General features: G+C 47.1%; 1 protein-coding gene across 11 annotated transcripts in view; it reads left to right on the forward strand.

Annotated features, from left to right (window-relative positions):
- The window catches only part of Tanc1 (tetratricopeptide repeat, ankyrin repeat and coiled-coil containing 1), a 234,757-nt gene that overhangs the window by 197,507 nt on the left and 9,313 nt on the right, over positions 1-27,937 (forward strand). For all 11 annotated transcript variants that reach the window (XM_076928786.1, XM_034494295.2, XM_034494294.2 and 8 more), the window contains 6 exons: positions 6,751-6,987; positions 9,046-9,231; positions 11,562-11,640; positions 24,783-24,916; positions 26,271-26,394; positions 27,100-27,275. In XM_076928786.1, coding sequence (XP_076784901.1) covers positions 6,751-6,987; positions 9,046-9,231; positions 11,562-11,640; positions 24,783-24,916; positions 26,271-26,394; positions 27,100-27,275 — 936 coding nt within the window. The remainder of the gene's footprint in view (positions 1-6,750; positions 6,988-9,045; positions 9,232-11,561; positions 11,641-24,782; positions 24,917-26,270; positions 26,395-27,099; positions 27,276-27,937) is intronic.

A 27,937-nucleotide genomic window follows, 5' to 3' on the forward strand; every position in this document is an offset into this window, starting at 1 on the left:
AAAGGAAATCCTGGGTATTTATATGCTTTACCAGGTGCCTTGCAGCCATGGACAAGCAGGGGAACACAGCTGAAGGCACTTCGCCACATGCACCTTGCAGCTGGGGGCACTAAACAGCAAAACAAGATATGTGAGAAAAAACAAGATGTTTATCAGAGTGTGCTCGGCTGTTGTGGGCTGTTGAAAAACAAGTCTCTTGTCAGGGTATATGGCCCAATATGGCTGCAAAGATGATAGCCACTTTCTGCTAGAAGTCAGCTCCCAACAGGTCCCCTCTTTTAAATTTTTTTTCAAAAGAGAAGGCTGGGAAAACTTAACAGAAACCGTGACTGTCTTAGGTCGGAACAAAGGACCCCAGCCTCCCTTTCCTGTCTTTAGATACTCAACAGTTATTTGGTTGAGCTACTGTCTTAGGATGGTGAGGCCTCCCAGTTAGGGGCAAGGGTCTTGAAGTGTTCTCTTACCTGTCATTGACTATCCAGCTTAGCATGTAAGTTAGGGGTTAATCCTCATCAATCTTGATGACAGAGGTTTTAGAGTCCCCTACTTCCAGCCTGTAATAACGGACCTGTATGGGTTTCATTTGAATACCGTCTATCTGTTGTCATACAAAAGCCATCAGTCTGTTGAGCAGCATGGACCTGAGAAACAAGAGACTTAACAATGCCTGAATGGTTGGTATAAAAGCAATACTCTTTTTAAGGGCAACATACAACTCCATCTGTCGGAGGAGTAAAAAGTATAAGCCTCTTATATTTTGTAGCACTATTTCAGCTAAGGAGGATAATGAATTTTACAAATGTGATATAGCAGATTCCATTCTTTCTAAATCTAAATCTATAGAAGTACAGAACTGATCATAGCTTTGATCTTAACAAAACAAGTAAGGAAATCCTTGTCCCTCCCTAGTCAATCCTAAACCCCAAAAGACAGCTGTGGTAATGGGTTTTCTCCTAGGTCTAAACAATGTACCCCACTAAATCATAAGTCAGGGAACCAAGAGTCCAATAGAGCCACCTTGGAGGTGCAGGTGGTGATGTCTCCTTCCACACTGAAAATTTCCCAAGTCAGGTATGCTGGTTGATTTGTTCCAGTTTGAAGGCAATTGTGAAGCATCTTTATGTTTCCTGCAAAGAAAAAGAAAGTTTCTCAAGGGGTTTCTCCTCCCTGGATTTGTTGTTGTCTATTTGTTTAATCAGTCTCTCTGGCAGCCAGCGTGCAGCATCTGCCATTTGGGAATATATGTAGATAGAACCTCTTCCCCAGATAAGCACTGGATCTGGCCCATTCCAGGTTCCAGTTAATGGGTCTTTCCAGAGGACTGTTGCAAAATTCTTTTTGGTATCAGGATGCCAAAATCTATCTACAGCAGGTTTTCCTTCAGAATCCAAAGTTAAAAATTTTCAAATTTCTGGAGGATCCCTTGGTAGGGTACCATTCCCCTTTTTTAATTTTTTCAAATTGATTTTTCACTAGCAAACTGAGCAGCTTGTAATTTTTTGGTGGTTAGAGACCACTGATCCACCCAGATGGGCGAGTCCCCCTTCCAGGTGATGGGATTGGCACAACGCCCTAGGGGTACAGCTGAATCAATAGCCCCCCATCAAAAATACCCCAAGCAGCTTCTTCCAGTGTTACCATGGACCTCAATAGGATGAGTAATCCCATCTTCACTTTTTCCTAATCTTTTCCCTGGGGAAAATCCAGAGTTTATCATTTGAGCTGTTATTACTTCATTAGGGCTGCACATAATCAATCCCAACTGGGATCACAGATCTTGGCCCCAGAGATTAATGGGAAGGCCTGAGATGACATAGGGTTGTATATTTCTTGTATTTCCTTCTTTATCTTTCCACGTCAGCACCTTAGAGCTTTGTTGTGAGTTTTGACTTTGGCCAATATCCCTTAGATTGGTTAAAGTTGGGGTCAGAGGCCAGGTGGTGGGCCAATCACTTTGTTTTATGATAGTCACATCAGCCCCTGTATCAACCAAGCCTTGGAATGCCTTTCCATCAAGCCAAATTGTCATCATAGGTTTTTGTTTAATTGTAGGCTATACCCAGTATGCATCAGAGGAATTAAAGCCTTGATGCCCTCTCTTAGGATTCTTATATTTGTGATTAGTAGGGAACAATGGAAGTAACAATAGTTGAGCTATTCTCCTTCCTGTAGGAATGGTGACTATACTATGCATTGCCTTGGCCATAACCTTAATCTCACCTTGATAATCATAGTCTATAACTCCAGGAAAAATTTCTTGTCCGTGCATGGTAGCACTGCTTCTTCCCACTATCAGGCCAAACACATTTGAATAGAGCAGTCTGAATACTCCGGTGGGTAAAGCCTGAGGTCCCATTTATGGGGTTAATACTGTGTGGGTGGCAGAACTGAGGTCCAGTCCTGTGCTTCCTGGTGTTGCTCAACTAAGTTCTGAAAGGGATTGTTGTTTGCTAGTATGAAACTGACTGCCCCATAAGCCTGTTTTGACTTGTGTTGGTTTGGGGCCTGGGCCTGGACCCTGTTCCCATTTCCCTGATTATGGGAAAGGGTGTTTCCTTGTGCATCTGTCTTGGACCTACATTCATTAGCCCAATGCCTTCCACATTTGCAATGTGGACCAAGCCCAGGCTGTTTTCTGGGCTGTCTCTGGGTTAACTCATTTTTTGCTTTGCAATATTTTGCAATGTGTCCAGACTTGCCACACTTAAAACAGGCCTTTTTGTCTCTACTTGCCAAAAAATTTCTTACTGAATGTCCTTGCATGGCAGCCACCATAGCTAAGCCCTGTTGGTAGGAGGGGCCCTATGTCAGAACAGAGTCTGATATACCCAGTAAGGTCTGTCTTCTTCCTGTAGGGTCTAATGGCTACTTGGCAGGCAGGATTAGCATTTTCAAAGTTGTTTTACATAATCTACACCTGCCTCTGAATTACCAAAAATTCTCTCTGCTATTGTCATTAATCGATGAACAGAATCAGAAAATCGTTCATCAGGACCTTGTCTGATTGCTGTCAAAGATACACCAGGGTCTCCCTTTACCGGGAGTTTATGCCAAGCCTTCATGGCTGCATTTTGAATTTGAGCGAATAAGCCTGGGTCATACTGCATCTGGTTATCACTAGAAGCAGATTGCCCTTCTCCTACTAAGGCATCAAAGGACCAAGCATTGCCTGCCTGAATATTTCTCCTGTCTCTTTACAATTCTCATGATACTCTGATTTCCAAATAAGATGGTCACCACTGCTAAGAACTGCTTTCACTAAAGTATTCCAGTCCCCAGGAGTCAGCCACTCCTCTGCGACAGATGCTAAGATTGCAAGAGTAAAAGGAGCAGTGGCGCCATATTGTGACATTGCATTTTTTAATTCTTTAATGATTTGAAAACTAAACCCTGTATGATGTCTCCAAGCAACCCCTTGAGCGTCTCTGGTCTCTGATACAGGGAAAGCCTCAGCCTCTCCCTCCTCTGTTGAACTAAAGCTAGAGGACAGGGACTGTCTTTGGACATGAGGAACAGGAGGACCTGGGAGATTTTCGCAGTTAGCCTTGCCCTCTCGAGACATCTTTCCTGTCTTTAATTTTTTATAGCTGATTAATTAAGTCCTGATATTCTTTTTCTAACTCTATTTGTTGTTTAAGGAGAGAAATTTTGTCCTGTAACTCCTTTCTGGGATCTACAACCACCATCCCCATAGTGGGAGCATCTGGAGGCGGAGGCACATTGGGGGGGGGGGTCTTTGGGAAGAGGGCCATTCGGGGCCATAATATTTGGCTGCCTCTTCCTCTAGGTAAGCACAATCTGGCTTTGACAGATTGTCATCAACCTTTGGTCGTATTTTCTATTCTAATTTTGGATATATGCGTTTCTTTTTCTTTTGAACATGAAACACAGCATTCAAACAACAAAACAAAAGCAGACAACACATGTGAGCAGCAAACAACAAAACAAAAACAGAGAGTTGAGTTCAGGCTTACTTATTTCCTGCCCCGTTTTCATTATTATGACTTACCTTTCTCCATGCGGCAGATTCTCGAAGTGATCACCTTTGTTTCATTTCTGAATTTTCGGTCGACCCTTCTTCCAGTAACGTTCCTCACTGGGTCTCTCGTTCTTGCTGCCTCTCGTTGAGTGCCAGAGTGATCGGGTCCATTTGGGTCAGTCAACAGGGTCTAGCAAGAGAGTAAGTGGGAATGGAGACTAGACAGAGGGTCTGATCAGGTCTCGTTTATTGAAAGGAAATTCTGGGTATTTATACACTTTACCATGTGCCTTGCAGCCGTCGACAAGCAGGAGAACACAGCTGAAGGCACTTTGCCATGTGCACCTTGCAGCTGGGGGCACTAAACAGCAAAACAAGATATGTGGGAAAAACTAGATGTTTATCAGAGTGTGCTCAGCTGTTGTGGGCTGTTGAAAAACAAGTCTCTTGTCAGGGTATATGGCCCAATATGGCTGCAAAGATGATAGCCACTTTCTGCTAGAAGTCAGCTCCCAACAGGCCCAGTGATGAGAAAGACCCATCGTGTGTGCTGCCCCTAACTACAGAAGAGCTTTTTCTTGCATCTCTTCTTGGTGAACTTGTTTTAGAACCAATGTCCAATGCAGTAAGCTAAGAATACAAGAACGTGTTAGGGATGGAGAGGGCTTGGAGTCCATGCATGAATGGAGTTATCATGAAGTAGGATGGGGACTTCACTTTGGGAGTCTGTTGTTAGAGAAGAGACCCATAAGACACAGCCTTTGCTGTCTGTAGAACAAACATTCTGTTCAGAGTTGCTGGGACCGGGGGACCTACACTAAGGGGATGACCCTGCAAAGAGTGTAAGAGAGAGCACTGGGGACCGCCATCTTGTGGAGCTGAAGCTTAAGCAGCATGGAGACACCTGAACATTTCATACTTTAGGTTCTACCCTATTGCATTGCCATTGGGAGCTGTAGTTTCCCCACTATTAGTAATAATCTCTTGGAATAGTTTGTAAATATTCTGTCTGCTGCTCTATGGACAGAGCACTAAACTACCCAGAATTTGTATGTGCTCATCTCCTTCCTGTGTCTTTTAATGATCCCCAATTGACTCTAGTCAAAGTGATGACAGGTCTCCGAGGTTTTCCGAATCTAGTGGCCAGCCCTGAGGATTTCCCAGGGCAGGGTTGGACAGCCGTGGGTTGGAGCTGTTGAAAGGGACCGGCTAGGTGTGAAAGTGCCGTGGGTTGTTTCCTCAAAATCTGGAGATGTGAAGGAGATTAGTGTGGCTAGAAATGTCCATCTGTTCAGTGATTTCATTTTAATATGTGCAGATCAGAAACGCCCCCTGCTAACTAAGGCGGAGCTGTGTGCAGCAGTCAGTAGGAGCAGCAGAGGACATGCTGTCAGTGTGCAGAGCTGACGGTCCTCAGGACACACGGACATTGCTGCGCTTTATCTCCTCCTTGTCGAGAAAAGAGACTATTCATGTTTCCTTTTGGCTTTATCTCATTAAGGATTTAATCCTTGGTTATTATTTCATTGTTAAAATAATGAATTTTCTTTATTTGGTGGCTTGTCAGGTCTAGCCCCTACACTAATACCACTGTTAAAAATGTGCCACCCAGGGGCTGGAGAGATGGCTCAGAGGTTAAGAGCATCTGTTCCTCTGGTAAGGTCCTTGGGTTCTATTCCTAGCACCGATGTAGTGGTTCATAACCATTCCTAACTCCGGTGATAGGGGCTTGATGCACTCTTCTGACTTCTGTGTGCACCAGCCATGCATGTGAAGGCATGGACACACATGCAGGCAAAACATCCATACACATAAAGTCAAAATAAATATTTTCTTTAAAGAAGTGCACCACTCAGTGTAGGTGACAAGGGAGGAGGGGGTACTGTGTACGTGAAAACATTTTGCTTTCACTTGTGATGAACTAAAAATCCATAATAGAAAATATAACACCTTAACCATTTTTAATTGTTCAGGGCAGTGACGTATATTCTCATTTAATGTTGTAATCTCTAAAACTTTTCACTTGGTCAGTCTCTAGTCATTAGACACTCTTGTTTCTGCTCTAACCATTGTCTGGGAGCTACACTCAACTTATGTCTTGTTCAATCACTTTGGGTACATGCCTAATAGAGTCATGTGATCACTTTGGTTACATCCATATGGTATCATGTGATCACTGTGGCTACAGCCTTAATAGTGTCATGTGACCACCGTGGCCTTAATAGTATCATGTGATCACTTTGGGTACAGCCTTAATAGTGTCATGTGATCTTGGTCTTTTTGTTTATTTAATGTATTTTATATTAATCTCTGCCAAAGCATTCCATGGGTGAATTCCTTTCTAAGTCTGAGTTCCCCACTGGTGGCATGTCCATCTCTGTCCACCTGTCATCTGTGGGCCCTGGGGTTGACTTTCACATCTCAGCTTGGTGAATGGTATTGATGTGAACGTGTTGTGTTCATTTCTTGAGGATTCTGCTTTCATGTTGGATGCAGCCCTGGAAGTGGGTCTGCTGCATCACAATGCAGTTCTCTTTCCCATGATTTGGAGAAACTTGGCAGGTTCCTCCTAGTGAAGACCCGCATGTGTGAGTGTGCATGCATTTCCTGAGGGTACAGGAAACACATGCATGCATTTCCTGCTGGTGCATCTCAAGCTTGAGATCCAGTAGGACAAAGCTGGAAGGTTGCGGATACATCCTGCTTCCCAGGTGTGTTAAAACTAACATACATATGAGATATTAATCTTTCTGGGGGTCATTGCCCAACAGGTGAGCCGGCTCCTGATTTTGGGAGGGGCCAACGTGAACTACAGAACGGAAGTGTTAAACAATGCCCCCATCCTGTGTGTCCAGTCTCACCTTGGCCATGAGGAAGTTGTCACTCTCCTTCTGGAATTTGGCGCCTGCCTGGATGGGATGTCGGAGAACGGCATGAACGCGCTGTGCTATGCAGCTGCTGCCGGCCACATGAAGCTGGTGTGTCTGCTGACCAAGAAGGGGGCAAGGGTAAGCAGCCATGGTTTTGACCTGGAGGGTGACAACAGGGTGTCTGAAGGGGTGGAAAATATCTTCCTGTCATTACTGGGATTGTTGGCCCCTGGGCCAGGCTTCAGGGACTTCAGTTTGTCAGGTGCAGTGATCTGAGAAATTATACAATCAGTGTAAAAGACCCAGTATCTGAGTAGGAGCCCAGGTAGCCATGTATGCCTACGCTATTGCTTTGCTCGATATTGTATGAGGCAGGTTCCTGGCTGTTAGCCACATGTTCTGGTCTCCATTACTTGGAGGAACTTGGGCAGTTCCTAGTAGAGAAGATACATGTGTTGTACTATCCTGAATTTATTCTAGAATCTAACATGGCATCACAATTGTTTGGAAGATTTTTTTTTTTTTCAGAAATCTTTTTCCTACATTGTGTGCATGCGCGTGCGTGTGCACATGTACGTATATGCTGTGCTGCTTATGAGGAGTTGAGAAAACAATGCACTGGAGGGAGTTGGTTCTTGCCTTCTACTGCATGGGTTCTGAGACTCAAAGCTGGCAGCAGGCACTTTTCCCTGTTGAGCCATCTTGCCAGCCCTGGTGACAATTTAAATGTTTACCTCACACCCCATCTTCCCCTTCTTGTCTGAATCCATTCCATGATTGTTTTCAAACAATCCCTCGAGTTCCCTGGTTCTTAGGAGTCCTGTGCTTGAGCTGTGGGAACTGTCTAACTTCATCTTTCCTTTTCCCACCTGGGACACTGGGCCTTTGAAGGCCACAATTCTCATCTGTCTGTTGGAATCCCGTGACCCTGAGGGCCTTCACCAGCCTCTTGCTGTTACCATTAGATAATGGTAACTCTGCTACTTGACACATTAGGGTAGAACCACCAGGCTCTTAGATGAAGTGAGATGCATAGCATTTCACAGGCAAACGAGCCTGCTGAATAACAGTGGATAAAGCACTGTTAGTTGTCTTTTGCCTAGTTAGTTTACGTAGGCTTATAGGAGGTACAGAAATGTTGCTGTTGTTGTAAGTCCAGCATTTGGGACACCGTACCTCAGCTCTGGCCTTATTGCTATGTGGCATATGCCCCAATTTCTGGATACCAGGTATCTCTTAGCTTTCTTCTGAGGCCAGCAGTTTGCCTCTGTCACATCTGAGAGCTTGCAGAAAGAGGCTTGCTGTCATGTTGGGGACTCTTTGTAGAGTCCAAGTCATGAGGCATGCCCCTAATTTTGCAAACATGTCAGAGCTGGGCTTTGGGTTCTTTTCCTTGGTCCTGGGACTCCTTCACTTAGATAAGGAATTCAGGAGTGCCTGCCAGCGTCAGGCCTTTAGGAGGCATGTGACACTCACACATTTCTTCTGACGGTGACATCTCCCAGCTTTGTGTCTTTCCTTTATAAGCCAGGATGCCCCAGATCACCTCCCTGCATGTTTTCCGTTCTGTCCTTTCCATAGGTCTGTGTTTTATTCTATAGATCCTTTCCTTTCCTTGGTTCCCTGCTTCAGTGACCAACCCTTCCCCCATCTCAACGTCTCAGAGCAGCCTGAAAATACTCCATCTAAGTACCCCACTGGGAAGCATAGGGCTTTCCACCTAAATCAATTAACTCAATTTCATTATAATAATCAAGCAAATACATTACAAATAACTCCATAAAAAGCCCTACAATCAAAAAGCTAAAAATTAATCAATTAGAGCCTCAAGTCTCAGTAGCCATAGCAGTCTTATATCCAAATACAACTAACATTCCCCCTAAATAAATCAAAAATACTATTAATCCCAAAAATGAACCTGAGGGTTCAGTCTGTGAGCTTCACACAGTTTGCCGAGAGATGCCTGTGTGAGGAGACGGTTGTGGTTACTAGTCCTGCAAAGATAACCTGAGGCCTGGGTTAGTGCCCTTATCACAATGAAAGGAGTCACGGGTTCAGTGCTGTCTAGAAAGACAAGCTGGAGTGTGAGCCCCTGCTCTTCTGCTGTAGCATGCATTTGCATGTCGCCTTCAGGACACATGCGTTCCCAGAGTAAAGGGGATGGCTGCTCACTGTTGCCTTTGCTTCTACCCCAAGGTGGACCACTTGGATAAGAAGGGCCAGTGTGCACTCGTCCACAGCGCGCTGAGGGGCCACAGTGACATTCTCCAGTACCTACTGAGTTGTGAGTGGTCAGCAGGCCCTCCCCAGCCTGGCACCCTGAGGAAGAGCCAAGCCCTGCAGCAGGCACTGACAGCAGCCGCCAGCATGGGACACAGCTCGGTGAGTGGGGCTTTGGGGTTCCTTCCCAAGACATGAGGTTTTGTGGCCCAGTTTGGTCACAGCCTTCTAAGTTGAGAGCCACAGGCAACAAAAGGAAATGGAGATTTCAGAATTGACCTTGACTAATGAGGCGCTTCTAGTGCCGCTGTCCTTGCCGTGAGCAAGATGGGGAGCAGAATGCTCTCCTCAAGAGCTCTGGTGGGCGTTCAGTCTCTCCTGTTCTCACTTCCTCCCCTGTCCGCTCTTACCTAACCTGGCTCCTCCCTCCTGGCCCCTTCAGTTCCTTCTTTTGTCCCTATAACCTTTAGACTACAGTCACATGAAACCCTAGTTCTGAAATCATTCTGGATTGTTGGAAGGGTTTTTAAAAACCAAGCTTGGGTGCTTTGAGAGCCTGTGAGAATGAACGCTCATTATTTGAAGTTGCTACACGGAAGGAGAGATCCAACACTCCACTTCTTTCTGGATGTCACTGGCTCTAGGTTTGAAGATTTAATCATCATCAGCTGGCCTGGTTCTCTGCCTTGGCTGCGAATATAATAACGTTTGCTCCCGTTTTTGCTGGTGTTTCTCATTCTTTGTTGTCTTTGAGCAATTGGAGGTGCCAATGTTTGGTAATATTCTTTTCCCCAAATGACTGAAATTTGAATGCCGTGCTGGCTGGCTGGCATTTGGCACTTACACATGATGGCAGATAAACATATAAGCATATATTGCTGGCTGGCTAATATTTAGCATACATAAATGATAGTGTTAAATACACATATCTGAAAACGCAGGTGTTTTCCTCTCGTTTTTGTCTTAGTTTCTGTAACTCTGTATATTCCTGCCTCTACCTCCCAAATGCTGGAATCACAGCCATGAGCCACTATGCTCTCCCTCTTCCTCCATCTGTCTGAATCTGTGGCTCCAACATGGGAACAGTCATCTCTGGGAAGTCATGAGCACATGCACACCCACACATGATACACATGGTGCATACCCACCCACACATGATACCCGCACATTATACACACCCACACATGGTTCACACCTACAGATGATACACACCTGTACATGGTACCCACAAATGATACACACCTGCACATGATACACATCTACCCATGATACCCACCCCTACATGGTACACACTCACACATGGTGCACATGCCTCATGTTTAGAAGTGATTCTTTCTTTTAAGTCCTGTACCCGACTCAGGAGCTTGCCTTCAGAACAATGAGCAGAACCTGCCGCAGCACAACAACCATTTCAAGCAGAAGAGCTAGATTTCTTAATCAAGGTTCTGGAGAGGATATAATTTCCTAATGCCATTGGAGTCAATGGCCGGATGTTCAGCACACAATCACCATCTTGGGGTCAGAAATCTAAAACTGAGATAAGAAGAGGTCAGGCTTCTCTCTGAAGGCTCCTGGAGAGGGCCTTTATGGCTTTGCTAGCTTCTAGAAGCTACTGCCTTCCTAGCTAAGGCTGTGTCTCCAGTCTTCAGTGTACTTGCTGCCCTGCCCCTCCCTTTTACTCCCTCCTCTGACCCAGATGCCTCCTGTCCAATCTGTGAATGTTGTGGTTGCACCAGGTCTGCAGCAGACTCTACACCCAGACTGTACACCTACAAAATTGCTCCATTTCCAGGCCTTTGATTTTCCTCCTGCTATTTACGGAGCTTGGAGCTTCCGAGGATTAGAAATGGACCCAGTCCGCATACTGTAAACAGTACGGACTGGAAGCCTGGAAAATGGCTTTGTCTGAGTCTCCTGTCACTCAGGATGATGCTGGCTCTGGTCCAGGGCACAGATACTTCATCTCCCCAAGGGCAAGCTTTCTTGCCTCCAGCTTGGGACCTGCTGTGCTTTTTAACAGGAAGATGCCCAGAAGGGAGAAGAACAGTGCTGTCAGTAGAAAAATCACCTGAACGATACTGAAAGAAAATTTTCATCATAAAAAGAAAATATCACCTTGTTTTCTTCCCGCGTGGAGAAATGGCCTAATGGTGATTTATGCAGAAGCTGCACTTTATGTGATCTGCTGGACCCTTTGTTGATTACGTTGGCATATTTGGGTCATGTTGGAATTCATTAGAATTCTGAGTACCTGGTAATCCTGAACAGAGTTGCTGCAATTCCCTGAGATTGTTGTATTTTTTAATTCTCCCCAGTGAAAGTGTGAATAGCATACGAATTATGCCAGGAAATGGTTTGCATTATGTTTTCTTCACTTGTGCAGCACAAGATAATAATGGTTAAAAAACAACACTCTTCTCCTTTGATATACGGGCTATAATAAGCACCCGTTGCTCTGAGAGCTCATTAAATCACCTTGCCACGTCTGACAGGTAGTCCAGTCCTTGCTGGGAATGGCAGAGGAACATGAAATCGAAGTCAACAGCACCGACACGTTGTGGGGAGAAACAGGTAATTATGCTTCCAGTGTTTGTAGTCAGAGGCAGCGTGCGTGATGTCCCAACCCTACTGTGGCCTGGGTCGTCTTAAGAGTGACTGGTGATGCGTGTATTCCTGTTTTCATTTTGTCACAAGGCATTTGGAGTCTAAAGCCTTTTAAACTTGCCAAGTGAGTAGTAAAACTTCCCCAGAAGCAATGAAAGGGACTGGGTTTGAGTCAGACGGGCAATTACCGCTCACTTGAGGAACATCTGATGGAAATGCCTTAGTAAGGCTTCAGGTTTGCACAGGTCCCAGCCTGCCTCTTCCCCCCCCCCCCCCCATCCTTCCTTGAAGCCTGGCCAAGGGAGCCAGGTAGCAGTTCCATTGTCAAACAAGATGGCTCAGTAGGGAAAGTGTGACTCTGTCTTGTGGAATGAGGCAACTCAGGTCTCATAACCCCATGTAAAATACTTAATATAGTCCAAAGTCCCTTTCTGTTGGTCAGGGTAGAGGGGTCTGCCTGACTTAGTGGGAAGAAAGATTAGTATTCAGATTAATGAAGATACTGCTGCTTTGAAATTTTCCATTCGACAGCTGTAACAAAGATGCTTGGTAGGTTTTCCCCGGCTCTGTGCGTGGTGCATGTGGTTGCTATTTCTTTTGCACAGATTTGTTTCTAACTTCTTCTAGGTTATTTTCTAACAGAACAGATGGTGGTGTGGAGAGTTTATTAGCTAGCTCACACTTGGGAGAAGCCTCAGAGATTTTCCTGGTGGGAGAGCAGGCCTGCCCTTCAGAGCCACATGGCCGGCTCTCGGAAGCCACCATCAGCTGGCTTCCTATGGCTTGCTATGGACTGAAGGAGGAGTGAGCCATGGCGTGAGTTACAGAGACAGTGTAGGACTCCAGATGGTGTGGATCAGTCCCCTCCCCATTGAGATTCTGCCAGTTGGTTGATGTCTGATGAGACACTTGAGAAATTAAAGACTTCTCACTTAAAAAAAAAAAAAGATACACATTTATCATCTCCTAGGTTCTGAGAGTCGGAAGTCTAATGGCTAATGGGACTGAGCACTAAGCCTCAGGATCTCACCACCGACCGTCTAGGTATCAGCTTGAGCTGTACTCCCACCAGACTCACCAGATTCCAAACACTGAGCTTGTTCACGGGATTCATCTCTTTGCAGCTGTCCATGGGTCTGGTGAGAAGACAGAATTGTTCAGCCTTCTCTTCTAAGGCCTTACAAGCAATCTTCAGATGCCATGGCCTAGAAAACACTTCTTATTGTCATTACTAGGGATTTGGGTGAATTTAAACAGCCAAGAGGTTTTTAATTTGGGGGTTTATTTCTTTTGTTTATTTTTTGAGCATTTCATGCAGTATCTTGGTCATATTCTCCTTCCCTGCCCATTCCCAGGACCACCCCTCACCAACTTCATGCTCATTCTGTCCCTCAAGAAACAAAAAGCAAAACACACACGCACACGCACACGCACATCCAATCGTGTTGGCCAACTGAGGACTGCCCTGGAGTGCGGTTGACAGGCCCAGGATCACTCCATTGGAGAAAATGGATTTTCCCTCTTCCAGCAGCTATTGGTTGCAAATGGCTTCTTGGTGCGGGGTGAACATTTGTGCCCACCTTCCTTCTCCATGCCGGGGGTGGGGGGGTTGTCTAGTGAGCAGGCCCAGAGTAGGAAACACACTAGCTCTAGGAGTCTCTCAAGTAGGGTTTGGAGTCAGACTCAGTGTGAGTCTTGCCCCAGGGCCCAGTGGTTGGTGGGTTGGCTGAAGTTCTGGTTGGAACTCGAGCCTCACACTCCAAGCAGTCCCAGGTCTTTGAAGTTGGAGAAGTTAGGGGTAGGCAAGAAGCTGAGGAAGGGCACTGACCTGTCCTCCTTATGTTTGAGACAGGCTGGGCTGGCCTAGAATTCTCTATGTAGGACAAGCTAGCCTCTAACTTGTGCAGTCTTACTGTCTCGCCCTTCTAAGTGTCAGAATTATGTAGCCATGCACCACCATGCCCAGAAGCCAAGAGTTTTATTGAGAGAATTTGAAGTTGTAACAAATAAAGTAAGTATAGCCAGGCCAGCTGTCCATCAGGCTTAAAGAGACAGAGCAGCCCTCCAGGAGTCGTGTGCTTCCTCCATCCCTGATGACCACTGCCTGGAACCTACCTGCACATGTCAGAGGAGCAGCCTGAAACCTCGCAAGGCACGACTTAGATGAGAGAATATCAGCAAATATTGGGCCTGACTGCATGCGGGCTGTCCGGAAGCTGAGAGCTGTGCTTTGGATTTGGCCATGGGGCTCTACTTGACTCCACAGGTGTGGGAATGAGAGATGAGTTGCGTGGTGAGCAGGATTTTGACTTAGCACGTCCCTGCAGTGACAGTAATTCACAGGCCAGCAAGTCACAGCCTCTGTTACCTGCGCCCTCTAAGCAGCAGAGCCCCAGCCTTTCCTTGGAGTGTGGGGTGGTGCTTCCCACATGTTGTCTGGTCCTCCTCACAGTTGGAATTCTCAGCAGTGAGAGTGGTCGCTTGGTGGCTTTGCCTGGCCCTCATTCTTGAGTTCTCAACAGTGCTTTGTGTCCAGAACATCCCAGAATGTCTTTTGTGTATTGGCCACGGGATAGGCCAGGATCCAGGAAATGACTCCTGTGTGGGGTGTGGGAAGGTGCTTTATATGGAACAACGGGTGCTCTGTATGGAGAATGCACTCATTCTTTCTCCTGCCACCCTTGTATCTATTTACAAGTCTTCTCAGTGTAGACTTAGCTGAAAACAACTTGGCTTTAAGATACTGGCTGGTGGGCTTATACAGGTGGTCTCCACATCTGTTTCAGGCTCACCTACCCAGCTTTGAAGGGTGCAGTGTCTCTGTCCTATTTGACACTCAGCATCTGCTATCACAGGAGTGAGATGCTGAGGGGTGAGCACCAGCTCCTGTACAAAGTCCTTCCCACTGTCAGGACAGACTCTTGCAGGGTCTGTGCACCTGCTTCACAGGGTCCACATCTGAGCACCACGACCCCTACTGATTGAAAGCGGGGAAGTTGTCTGGCGTGATGCCCACTGTCAGCCAGAAAGGCCAGGGAGAGACCTGAAGGGAAGGGGTAGCCGGGAGGAGGCATGGGCCTTAATGCTTGAGCTGACGGTCCTCCCGTGTCTTCATGAGGAGCTGCCTCAGAAGGGCAAGAGCTTTATTACAGACTCTAGAGACTTTCATCTAAAATGGTGTATAGTCTGAGTACTTCGATGAACCCATAGGTTTTAGAAAACTCCTAAGTACCAGCTGATTTGGGGAGCAGAGGGCTTTACTTAGAAACCCTTTCTTTTCAAGAGCCGCTGCTTCTTGTCTGGGAGGTGTTTAGAGACAAGCCCTCCAGAGTGAGTTCTGTGGTTGCAATAAGCACTGAGCTACAGCCTTCCTACCCCCACTCCTCCTTCCTTGTCTCCTCTTTCTTTCTCCTCTCCTCCTCATCTTCAGTGGAGAGTGAGTCCAACCTGTTAGCAGAAACTGCACCGCCAATGAGACCGCCGCTGTGCCACCCACAGACTGTCAGATGAAGATCGTCCCACAGGTTTGGGGCAGCCCAAAACATGGCAGGAGCCCATCTGATGCCTGGATTGTCTGTCTCAGCATTCCGCAACCATGATGACTCAGTCCTGGCTCCCACAGAGTCCCAACTGAATTGAGTTACTGTTTGATGTGGTTCAACCCAAGCTAAAACGGCCAGGGACACTTAACTGGTGACCTAATGCTGTGCTGTGGGAATTGACAGACCATGTTCCCAACTTCAGGCTTCCGTCCAGCGTGAGTCTGCACCTTGTTTCTGGCTGTTTAGATGGAAGCAGGGTCCTCATCTTCCAGTCTGCTCTCTGAGAGCAAAGGCTTTTCCTTCGTGGAACCCATCTGCCTTGTTTTCAGAGACTTTGTTCCTGGAGAGTGTCGAGCTGTTTTGTGAGGAGAAGCTGTGGTCCACACGCTGTGGGCTTTCTGAGGACCTGAATTCCTGTATTACTCTCATGTGACTTCTGGGCCTAGTGCTGCCCGGGGAATTTCTCCAGGGGTAGAAGTGTTAGCCGCTTGTACTATCAGTTACATACATACCTGTGGTTGCTGAGCAGAGGAGTGGACTATGTTGGGCTAATCTAGGGCTTGCTGTGTGGGTATTGACCAAGTGAGAACACCGAAAACAAAAGAAAGCTTCACAGCTGTAAGGCAGCGGATGTTCATTTTGTAGAATTATTTGGGAGTTTTTGGTAGATAGGGATAGAGCAAGGGACCAGTGACACGATTTTGTTTGGTGATAGTCCTGGTCTGCCATGTTGGATTCACAGCTCTGTGTATGTGTGTACATGCGTGTGTATGTGGGCGGGGTCGTTTGCGGCCAGCTGCTGAGTGTATTATTCCCTGTAGTATAGGCATGGTTCCTGCACATCTTCTCCCCTTGTCTCTATGACATCTCCCTCTCCTGGCGCTTGCCTGCTCTCTCTAGCTGCTGTATATTGACTTGGTTGCATCCTCAGAGGCCCTTCATCCTAGGCTGTGAGACTATGGCATGTTAGCTGCCTCTGAGGGCTGTGCTTTCCTAATTTTTGAAAGGGGGTGTCCCAGCATGTCCCATCAAACTAGGTTAAGACTGACTGAGGTGCTTTGTGTGAAGTGCCAGGTTTTTTTGTTTTGAGTCAGTGCTATTTTTGTAAATGAACAAGTTCGGTCACTGTGCATAATGGGCTCCCATTGCCACAGCTATTCAAGATACTTGGCTTTCTGTTGTTCCTAAGGTGAGCGAAGTCTTCTCCTCTGTATGTGGAGTCAGAGATTTGGGTTAGGGAGTATGCACAGGCATGAGGTTCCTAGTCCTACCTCACCGCTGGCTCTTTCTGGGTGGAATGTGGCCACCTCTGTCCCAGGTATAGCCATGTCGGAGGCGGTGCTGTGTCTCCAGGCCCCCAGTTGTAGGGCAGAGTGGATTCATAGACCTCCCTCCTCCACACAAGGTCACAGAGCAGACAAGTGTTCCATCCTTTGTGATTCAGGTGTCCCTCTGGTCTCTGTGGACTCACTTTCCTTTCCATTCTGTGACTTTTGGACATATGTCTAAGGCTTATGGGGCCATGGAAGCCTATTTATCAGCTTGCCTGTTTATCGATGGGTGCCTCAGAACACAAAGAACAGAGTAGAGTGCCTTATTATTTACTAATGACTGCCTGTCTATTTGGATTTGATCTTTGGTCTTTAGGTGGATTGGAAGGCTTTTAGTAAGAATTTATATTTTAACCTTGCTGTGTTCAGTTTGGTCCTTACACATTCAAGTTTTAAAAATACACATACCTTACTTAAAATGCTTGGGGCCAGAAATGTTTCAGATTTGTGAGTTTTCCAGAGTGTGGGGTGTTTTCATAGTCAGCCATGCTCTAAGGTCTAAGACTTGGAGCGCTATGCTGGCGTTTTTGAAGAGTTTCATGTTTTGACTTTGAGGATTTAGGACACTCATTCTTTCTTTGTTCCCCTCAGAGCACAAGGCCAAATGAGAGACGGGGGTAAAGGCACGTGTCCAATACTCTCTGGGGTCTCTTGAGAATGTGTAAAACACTTTCCCAGAGATGTGACACACCCTCCCCCCTTTTCTCGTACGCCCACTGTGATGCCCCGCCCCCACAGGGCTCTATCCAGCTCAGCTTGTACTCAGATATTAGGGAGAGAAAGGCAGACCGTGAGACATGTTTTCATACCCTTGGTGACATTAGGCACGCCTTCGGCATCTTGGCCCAAGTAGTTGGATCTATCTGAAGTGTGAACATTCTCAGCATGCTTTAGGAGTGACAGCTGTTCAGCGCTATGGTCTTCATACAGGTTTAGAGGGGCAAGGTGCGTATAAAGCAGGAGTAATGTCATCTGTACTTTAGGAAATTGTGTTTCCGTTGAATTTATGTTATTTATAGCATACATTACTTCCAAGGCCTAGTTGAAATAATATCAGAATAGGGGCAGAAGAGAGGCAGGACTCAGATCCATGTAACAGCTCGCATGCACGTGCTGCACAGCAGTACTGGTGTGTTCCTAGGATGGACTGCTGTTCTGGTCTCAGGAGCCCCGTGGTCAGAGTGAGAAGGGAATCCAGCCATTGCATGCTGTTCGTACTGTCCATGGGAGAGCTTGGTAGCCCTTAGGGAGCACAGGATCTTGTCCTGGTCTTTTCCTTCTAAGGACACCCACAGGCAGTTGTTTGGTGAGTTCCTTGTCTTTAGAGGAGACCGCCTCGAGGCAACAGTGAAGGAGCCAGGAGTTCAAGTGGCATCCACACTCCCACTTCTGCGTGCTCCTAGGCAAGCTGGTGAGCTTTTCTGGGCCTTATGTCCTTCATTTGCAACGGATAAGACTAGCACTTGCCTCCCAGGAGTTGCTTGTGTATGAATGGATTTATGGATAAGCAAAGCTAGCCGCTCTTCACACACGGCGTAGCGTGTCGTAGGTTAGTGGGGCTGGAGGGATGACATTTGGTATGTCACTTAGTAATATTAACTTATCATAACTCTAGCCACATGTAATAGCTCTTGAACGTTTGTGAGGTGCGCAGCACTGTAGACTACCACAGGTAGGTTCTGTTTAATCCCACGGAGCACATTTGAGATCATGCAAATGCACTTGCATGAGGTTAAAGGAACTGAGCTACACAAAGTTCTACCTCTTGCCCCAAGTCACGAAACAAATCCTTCTAATCTACTGGTTTCTACCTCAGCCACAATGAGGTGACCTTTCTGAGACCCCCCCACTGTTTACTTTTAATTGGTATTCCTTTTTTTTTTTTTTTAATAAAAATGGGAAAGGACAGTATATCATGGAAATAAATTGCACAAAGATATGCTTGTAAACTAAACTGGGCTATTCTGTTCATGGTGACCTCAGGGCCAATAAAGCAGGTGCAGATTCTCGCTTAAAAGCTCCTGGCTAGACATGAAGGTCAGTTTGTATTTTCCATATGTAGTGTATGAAAGGTCTGGCCTGGAGGAGTGGCCTCTGCCACCTGCCTTCCAAGTCTCCCCAGGTCAGGTCCAAGAAGCAAATAATGAGCAATCGCTAGTTCTCATCCTCAGGCTGAGCTGCCCTGGACCACTGCAGTGGCACACCCTCGTGTGCCTGAGTGACAGATCGGTTATAACATTTCATAAACAGCCCCGTCGATGAAATGACTGTGTTCCCAGCAAGCTGACAGTTGAGGGTTGTTTCTTTTTTTAAATCAAATCTTTGCCCGGAGAACTTCAATATGTAAAGGATTCTGCCAAATGATCCATTTTATGGTGCGAAGAAGTGTTTCTCCGTGAGGTTTTCAATGAGCTTGGATGGCTGAGTGTCAGTTAGGTTTTTCTTAAAGTGAACATCTGCCGTGAGGAATCTGCTCATACTCAGAAGACGGCGCTGCCAAGGTGAAAGCCTGCAGGATTGGCAGGGTAGGCTATGTGCTTTTTTTTTTTTTTTTTTTTTTTTTTTTTTTTTTTTTTTTTCCCATAATTCAGTCACACAGATGATATCTTGTTAAACTTTTGCCAAGTAAAAGCACTTGTGTCTGGCTTCAGTGCCTTGTGTTCACATGGATTGGGGCCTTTCCCGTTTCACATGTCCTTGTGTTTTATTGGCTGAACACAAAGCAGCAATGTCTCTTCTCCCACCCTGGTCATGTTTTTTGCACCCCACCCCCACTCCCACTCCTTTTTTTTGTCTGGTCAAGCCAAGTTCACTGACCCTCATTAGAGCTGGGGCTGAGGTTGGCTTTCTCAGCAGGATGGTTGGAATTCCCAAGCATAGCTTGTTTTGAGTTGAGCATAGCCTGTTTTGAGTTTGTTTGTTGTAGCTCTCTTTGCTTCCGAATATGGGAATATGGTATCCTGAAGTCCTCGAGGCTGCTGAAACTTGAGATGCATCCTCGCCTGGGGAGTTTGGTGATGGAGCTAAAAATACTCACTCTGGGTAGAAGAGGAAGCCAGTGGCCTGATGTCTGTCATCAGCAGTGTCTCCTTAGGAATTCCTGTATAAAACCTGATCTGGTTTGAGACTGAGCAAAGTGGACTGGTGCTGACAGGTTCTTATTCCCCCCCCCCCCCACACACACACAAAAGATCTGCATTAACAAGCACACAGCAAATCAAATTGGCTGTGAAGAAAGAAGAAGGTGGAATCCGACCCTGTCGCCAGGCCTGGCAGGGCACGCTTGTCAGCTTGTCAGCTGCTCCAACTTCCGGCTTCTCTGCTGGCTGGTGAAACACACAAATCCTATTTTTAGCTCAGGGCTGTCTGATATGTTACTGTCAAGACTTCAGTAGCAGCTGCAACGGAGATTCCAGGTTCTGACTAAAAAGTCCCCGTTTCTCACAGTGACGACGCTTCTTCACTAAGTGAGAGAGGGGCGTATTTAGCAGGTGGACCATCCAGTTTCACCAAATGCTAGACTGGACTCGTCTCTTCCCGTGGACTCCTGTGTCTCTGTGTGCATACACATGTGTGTGTCCCTGTGCACCTTGATTCCCTTCTCCTCCTAATTGGGGTCAGCCATGGAAGGAGGAGGAGAGTCTCTGAGCGGAAGAAAATTCCAGAGCAGCAGCTCGCACCAAGATCTTTCATGACCACTTGAGGGCTCCTGCAAGATCAGTTGAGATAATGTGTATTATAGGAGAAGAATACAATACAATTTTTATATCCTTCAAGACCCCTAGGGTAGAGACAGACTTCTATAACAAAAGGCACGTCAGCTGGATCAGCCGCTCGCCGGTGTCATTGCCTTTGAGGCTGAGGTATGCATGAGAGAGAAATGAGCATAGCTCACGGGGGCTGCTCAGACCCAGGCTTCTGACTCAGCCTCTGCGTGGGCTGTGGGACAGACACAGGTAACATGGGCGAGGCCACAAGTTGTGATGTTCTTTAGTGAATCCATCTCTGGTCTTCCCTGGACAGAGGAGAGGTGCCTGTCAAGGGAGAATTCCCACAGAGATGTCAGCTTCCCACACACAACGGGCAGCTCACCTATACTCAGAGCTTCTTGGGGCATCTGAGCTTCTCAGTATAGCTACCTTTTCTGCCTGCCGGAGGCAGGTGTGGGTGTGGCATACTCTGATCTTCTACAGTGCAAAGTACTGCAAGCTTCACTTCTCAGCAGTCACCACCATCACTGCTCAGGAACAGACTGTATTGGGGGCTCCCTGCAACAACAGTGGGAGCAGGCTTACACTCTCATCTGGTTTGGACCACCTTGGCCATTGGTTTTTTGTGAGTGCAAGATGGCTTCTTTGCCTTTACCACAGTTCATCAATACATAAAACTGACTTGAGTGGTTATCTTTCTGTTCAAGTTTATGTGAAGGTTTGAATTTGAATGTCTTCTCCTCCTTAGGGGCAAGAACTTGTTTGTATAACACGCGCGCGAGCACGCGCGCGCACACACACACACACACACACACACACACACACACACACACACCACAGGTTTGAATGTCTTCTCCTCCTTATGAGCAGGAGCCTGTCTCCATAACAGAAAACACACACACACACACACACACACACACACAGGTTTAAATGTCTTCTCCTTATGAGTAGGAACCTGCCTGCATAACACACACACACACACACACACAGAGTTAAGAACTTGTTTGAGTTAATAAGCTGAAGAACCACTTGAAAGACTGCCCTTTGGCATTGTGTTGGTCAGTGTTCTATTGCTGTGAACAGACCATGACCATGACAACTCTTATAAGGACATTTAATTGGGGCTGGCTTACAGGTTCAGAAGCTTCCTTGGTCTGTTATCCTCATGGTAGGAAGCATGGCTGTGTGCAGGCAGACATGGTGCTGGAAAGTAGCCTAGAGTCTTACATCTGGATCCATGAGCAACAGGAAGAGAGGGCCACTGGGCCTGGCTTAGGCTTTTGAACACTTCAAAGCCCACCTCCAGTGACACACTTCCCCAACAAGGCCGCACCCCCTAATCCTGTGAAATGATGCCACTCTCTTGTGACAAAGTGTTCAAATCTGTGAGCCTGTCGGACCTGTTCACATTCAAACAACCACAGGCTTGATGCTCTGGTCACTCATCTGAGTGTGCTTCGGTGGCCTCTGGGTGTTAAGAGGCAGTCATAGTAGATATGGTGGAGGACATTGTGTTTATTATTCAGTTTTTCAATAGTTAAGGTATATTTAATGAAATTAAACGTTTGAATTAAACATTTGATGCTCCTTAGGGCTCTTCACATAAGTCTGAAGTCTGACCTGGTTTGACCACATAACTGCAAATGAGGAAATTTTCTTGGCTGAATGTAGAGAATACACTGAGCAGTATTTTCTGTTTCATCCAGAAACCCCTGTATGCTGGAGCACTCTGCTCCATTCTAACCCCTTAGTCTTCTGAGTCCTGGACCATTCTCTGTGCTGTCCCCCCCCCGCCCCCCCCCCCCGCCCCCCACCTCTAGAGCCTGTAGCTAGGCATTGATTCCTATATCACTTCCTTGGAGAGCAGAAAGGGGGCAGTCTTCCTTCCTGGAGCAGTGTTCTACCACTGATGCTGAGACAATGCTGTTAGGATGTGCTGTGCTTTGTTTATGGAACATGTTGACAGCCAGCAGATGCTAGCCCACGAGTCCTCACGGTCAGGCCTGAAAAGGCTGGTGTCAGCTTCCAAGCTGCTGCCTCCTCCAGTCCCCTGACTCACTCCTGCTGTGCTGTCCACTGCAAAATCAAGAGACTTGAGGTCAGTCAGAACAGCATCCCTTGAATACATTTTCCTGGAGAGGTATGCTGACCTACTTTCTGAGAAAGAAGCAGACGTGTCACTGAGCGCAGAGGAGTTCACAATGAGCAAAGGGGGGGGGGGGTAGTCTGGTGGAGCCAGGCCTGCAGAATGCCTCGTACCTCCCCAGCTACTAGGGAAGCTCACCCACTCATGAGGAAGCTACTGAAAGACAGACAGTACCCTGGCTGTAGGGTCTGCATTCATGCCTCAGGCTTGTGACCAGAAACACAATGAGAACTGGCCTGTCTCTCTATGCTTCAGATGCTAGGCCGCCAAGATGAGTCTTTCCTGGTAATCTGCTCCCTCCCACAGCTCCTGCCTTATTCCTTATTTCCTGCACAAGGCTGGGAGTGAGACTCGGGTGATGTCAGCAGTATCAGAACCTGCTGTCTGGTCTGCAGTGTATGTGTTTGTATCTGTGTCTGTCAGCCTGTGTCATGGTTAACCTCAGACAGCAGGGCCATGTGTAGGAGACGCTGGAGTAGCTGTGAGCAGGGGGCAGAGGTTTAGGAGCCAACTCTGATGGCATAGTATGCATAGAGGGCCCCAGGAGGAACAAGCATCAGGCAGCTGTGTGGGAAGCATCTGGAGAGACAGGTCCACGCATGTGTGTATATGGGAAGCAGCCTCCCTGAACACAGGCTTCTGAGGTTCTCATCACCAAGTGCCCAGCTCTGATGACAAGGCTGACCTTAGGTCCCACTCTTTCCAAAAGGAGTGTGCGAGGTCCCCTCTCCAGACCGTTCTTGCAATCTGGGCTTTTACTCAGTGTTCTCTGCTACTCACTGAGTCGAGTGTGTAAGACTGGTCTGTTGTGTTGCTGAGTTGTGTTTAGGTGTGGGGCATGTATTTTCATAGATGTGTAAATGTCCCACCACATGGCAACATTGTTTACTGGCCATTCCCACTACTGACGGCGGTGTGGGTAGTGTCCAGCTTGAGGCCATGTGAAGAGCACTGCCACGCAAGGGTGCATTCACCTGACCTGTTTCCCAACTACTGTCTCCTGCGGTCATTCCCACCCATGAGGGGTGGGTGACCCCTTGTGCATCTTCATCTCTCAGTTACATGGGCTGCTGCAGAGGACGGTCACTTTCATGTGATCACTGGCACTGACTTGCTCTTTTGTGCAGGGTTGGTTTCTTCTGTTTCCCATCTGTAGTTGAGAAGTCTTCCTCTTCTACCCGTTCGTGGGAATACTGCTATCTTCTGGCAGCTGGAAATTAAGGATCTATTTAAAAACAGTCTTCCAAGCAGAGGTGGGAATGGCACCACGAGCATCCCCAGGTCGCCCCCTTCTGGGGAGCATCTGTCCTGTGCGGCTCAGAGCCACGCTGCCTCTTTGCCCCACTGAAAAGCCGTTATTTTGGCCTGGGTTGTCACTGACATCTGCTATTGTCCTTTCTTGGACATAGTTCATGTGACAAAGCAGAAGCCAGGATGCAGGTGAGTTGAGGCACTGCCAGTCATGTGAGTGCTCTTTCCCACGGGAGCTGTGCTTCACCACTGGGTCCCAGTGGCATCCACTCCAGCACCTTATTTTTACTCTTATGATATAGGATCTGACTTGTTCAAAGACGTTCTGGCAAGGCAATCTGCTTTTGATTGTCTCAGTAATTCTTTTTATTTGAAGAAGATTTTGAATTTTGTTTCTGTCTCTGTATGTGTATACCGCAGGAATGAGGGGCCTGTGGAGGCCAGGAAAGGGCATTAGATCCTCTGGAGCTGGTGTTACAAGTAGTTTGGGAGCAGCTTGATGTATGTGCTGGGAACTGAGCTGGGGTCTCCTGGAAGATCAGTGAGCACTCTTTGCCGCTCAGCCATTTCTCCAGCCCCTCTGTAATCATAGACTCAAGGCTAAGAAACCAGCTTTGAGGTATAACACTAGTCTGTCTTTGAAATACTGTGCTGCGATTTTATCATTTCTCTTGTTGAGCAAAACAGAACCCAAATTTAGTGAATCTGTGGTTTATACAAAGCATAGTAAGGGCTGCTAAGGTGTCTTTGCCTTCATAGCTCTAGGTGATGTAGCTTGACTTGAGTTGGAGACCTACGTAGGACAGCTGACACACGGCTAGCCAGAGAGTGCTGGCTGTCCACTAGGCTGTCAAGTCCATGTATCGTCAGTTTTGTCCTCATCAGTCTCACCCTAGAGATGCTCGGTCTGCCTCACAACTCGGCAGCTGGCTTCCAGTGCAGTGCAAGTTGCCCATTTCCAGAGACCCAGGGCTGGACATTAGCGTAGTGCTTCTGTGCTCAGTGGATCACAGGTATTACAGAGCCTACCCAGGTTAAAAGGGAGGGGGCACACTCACTGAAGGTGATAAGACGCTCGAGGCCTTAGCACTGTACCTACTGATGGTCATGTCTACCCTTCCCTGTCTAGCGCTGACTGCCGCTGCTGGGCGAGGAAAGCTGGAGATATGTGAGCTGCTGCTGGAGCGTGGAGCTGCCGTATCTCGGCCCAACAGGAGAGGGGTTCCCCCTCTGTTTTGTGCAGCCCGCCAGGGGCATTGGCAGGTACCCAGGGGTCCCCTGGATGCTTCAGGGGCAGTGGGTGGGGATGGGGTTCACTAATGAGACCACCTGTGACCCTTGAGGCTCTTTCTCCTCCCTGGTTTCTTCCCATGTCCTTGTGACTGCTTCTCAGAGGCCAGCATGACAGACACACACAGTCAGCCAGATGGACTGACAGCCATGCCAGAGCCACAGTAGTTTTCTTTACTCCAGGAGGGCTGAATTACAGTGGAGGAGGGTTCACTGTGGCGGCTGTTATTTCTGTAGTGTGTTCGTACAACATATTTGAAAGAGGGCTGCTGTGGGGGTGCTTCTTGGAATAGCCATTCTTACGCCATCTTTAATTCAAGGGAACAGGGCATCTTTGTCCAGCAGCTTCTTCCTTTGTTTTGAATCAGTGACCACATCTCTGCCCGCACTCAGTGCCCTGTTACACCTGGAATGTGCACACAAACAACTTCAAAGCCACTCATTACAGAATAGGTGCCTGTGACTAACCCTCTGCCTGTCTCTGTGTTTCCTAACTCACGGGGAAGGTGGGAGGAGTTTGCTGATGAATGAAGTGAGAACATGGGATTATACTACTTCTGCCCCTCTGGCAACAGGCAGGTAATGTGCCCAGGCAACCTCTAGACTGACTCAACGGATAAAGTGGTTTCCTCCAGCACAAGGAGTACGTGGGACTCCTTCCTGGATTTCTGATTTTTCTCCCCAGTATTAGTAGCATGCATGGCAGAAAGCACATTGCCATTGCTGAAAATTTGCTTCGAGAAGCTTTGCTAACATTTGTCCTCTGAAGACAAGCTATCCCCTTGTGCTGCATCTTAGCAAAGCATATAACCAAGGGCTCAAAGTCACTCTCCTGCCCTAGCCCCTTCTCTCGTAACTGTAGTCCCCTCTCAGTATCATCTACAGATGTCAAGTCTGAGGAAGCTTGAGTCTCGTAGAATGGCACAGTATTTGCCTTCCATCTCTAGATGAATGTAACTGGTTGGTTGGAGCTGTCTCTGCAGAACTCCAGATACACAGGGCTCTGTGCTTCTCAGAATCAGTTTGGAACATTAATGGCATTTACCGGCACCTTCCTATGCTGAGTTAACCCCACCTCTCCCCCAATGGCTATCCTGTTGTCACCTAGCAGTGACTGGCATGTCCCACTACCATTTCTATCTGATATATGATTCTTGTACTTATAATAACTGGGCATATTGAGAGATACATAAAAGGCATTATTGAAATGAATACAGTAGAAAGATCGTTTGGGCCCCCTGTATCATGACACTGGTGGGAAAGATGGAGAAGGTGGCTGTGGTAGAGAGATGGGCTTCTTGGTGCTGAATCTCAGTGCTTCTTTCAGGTTGTCCGATTGCTTTTGGATCGTGGCTGCGACGTGAACCTAAGTGACAAGCAGGGTCGGACACCTCTCATGGTGGCTGCCTGTGAAGGACACCTGAGCACTGTGGAATTTCTCCTCTCTAAAGGTATGGCGTGTTACAGTGCACTGGCTTCTTTTGCTGGAAGAACTTTGTACTTCGGGCTTCCCCGTTAGATGTTTTCTAAGGTATGATACAGCCCAGGTGCTGATGGTTCAGCTTTGGTGAGGACGCTCTGCCATCAGCTCTGCAGACCTGCTAAGGTTAACATGGAGGACCCTCAGCAGCCTGGGTTTATTCGTGTTCTGTGAATGTGTCATTAGTCTTGGGGCAACCTATACCCCTCTTGAGTAAGCCGTTTAAAAGAACCAAGTTAGAAGTAGAAAGCAGACAAGGGAGATTTATTCAGTGGGAAGAGGAACAAAGATCCAGCAGCCTCAAGTCCATCTTTGGAGTCCTGAAGTGAAATACACGTTTAACTCAAGGGCCAAGGATATGTGCACCTAAGCAGTCCTGGTCAAGGTGTGTTCCCACTCGCCATTGGCCCATCACTGTCTCACTGTCTAGCCTTCCATCTTGTCCTCTTAGGAGTTCCAACAAGTTGTTAAAACTCTAAAATCTCTTTATGGAAGACAAGTTCTCCCTCTGCCTGGTGCTTTTTTTTTTCCTTCTCTCAGCGTGAGATTCTTCGGGAAACGACCATTGTTTGGGACCCATTGTTCAACACAGTCTGAGAGTAGTTTGGGGGACCCAAGTGTCTCTTTAGGACACCTTCATCTCTGCCCACCAGTTATAAATGGACTCTTTTCTCAGGTGCTGCTCTTTCTTCCCTGGACAAAGAGGGCCTGTCAGCACTGAGCTGGGCTTGTCTGAAGGGTCACAGGGCAGTGGTCCAGTACCTGGTTGAAGAAGGAGCAGAGATAGACCAGACAGACAAAAACGGCCGGACTCCCTTAGACCTGGCAGCCTTCTATGGTGATGCAGAGACTGTGAGTACCAATGAATATTCGCTTCCAGTGTATGCACCTGCTCCTGTGTGTGTGAACTTCTGGTGTGTGCACCTGCTTCTGTGTGTGCACTTACCGTGAGTGTACCTGCTCCTGTGTGCAGGATGGGTCAATGGAAGTTGGTTCTTAGCACCCTGAAAAGCTGTGTCTGACATGGACTGTGTCTGTATATATACATGTCCGCATGGTATATGGGGTCTTTTTGGTTGTCTATAATTCTGTTATGTGCAGTTCAATCCAAGACTGTTAGTCAAGATTTCAGTGCACTCTTTTTAAAAGATGTATTGATCTATTATGTATACAATGTTATATCTGCATGTGTGCATATGGCTGTGGGCCAGAAGAGGACACCAGATCTCATTGTAGATGGTTTTGAGCCATCTTTTGGGTGCTAGGACTCAGGACCTCTGGAAGAGCGCCCAGTGCTCTTACCCTCTGAGCCATCTCTCCAGTCTTCATGCACTCTTAAAAGCCTAAATGTACTACCCCTACATATACTGCAGACATGGAGGGGAACATGTTTGCTGCATTCATGGTTTTATTTTATCATGTGATGCATATAAACAAAATTCCTCCATAGGTCATTCAGAAACCACTTTCACTTAAGAAAAAGCATTATTTGAACAAATAGATTATAATGTACT

Source organism: Arvicanthis niloticus, chromosome 2 (assembly GCF_011762505.2).
Source record: "Arvicanthis niloticus isolate mArvNil1 chromosome 2, mArvNil1.pat.X, whole genome shotgun sequence".
NCBI lineage: Eukaryota > Metazoa > Chordata > Mammalia > Rodentia > Muridae > Arvicanthis > Arvicanthis niloticus.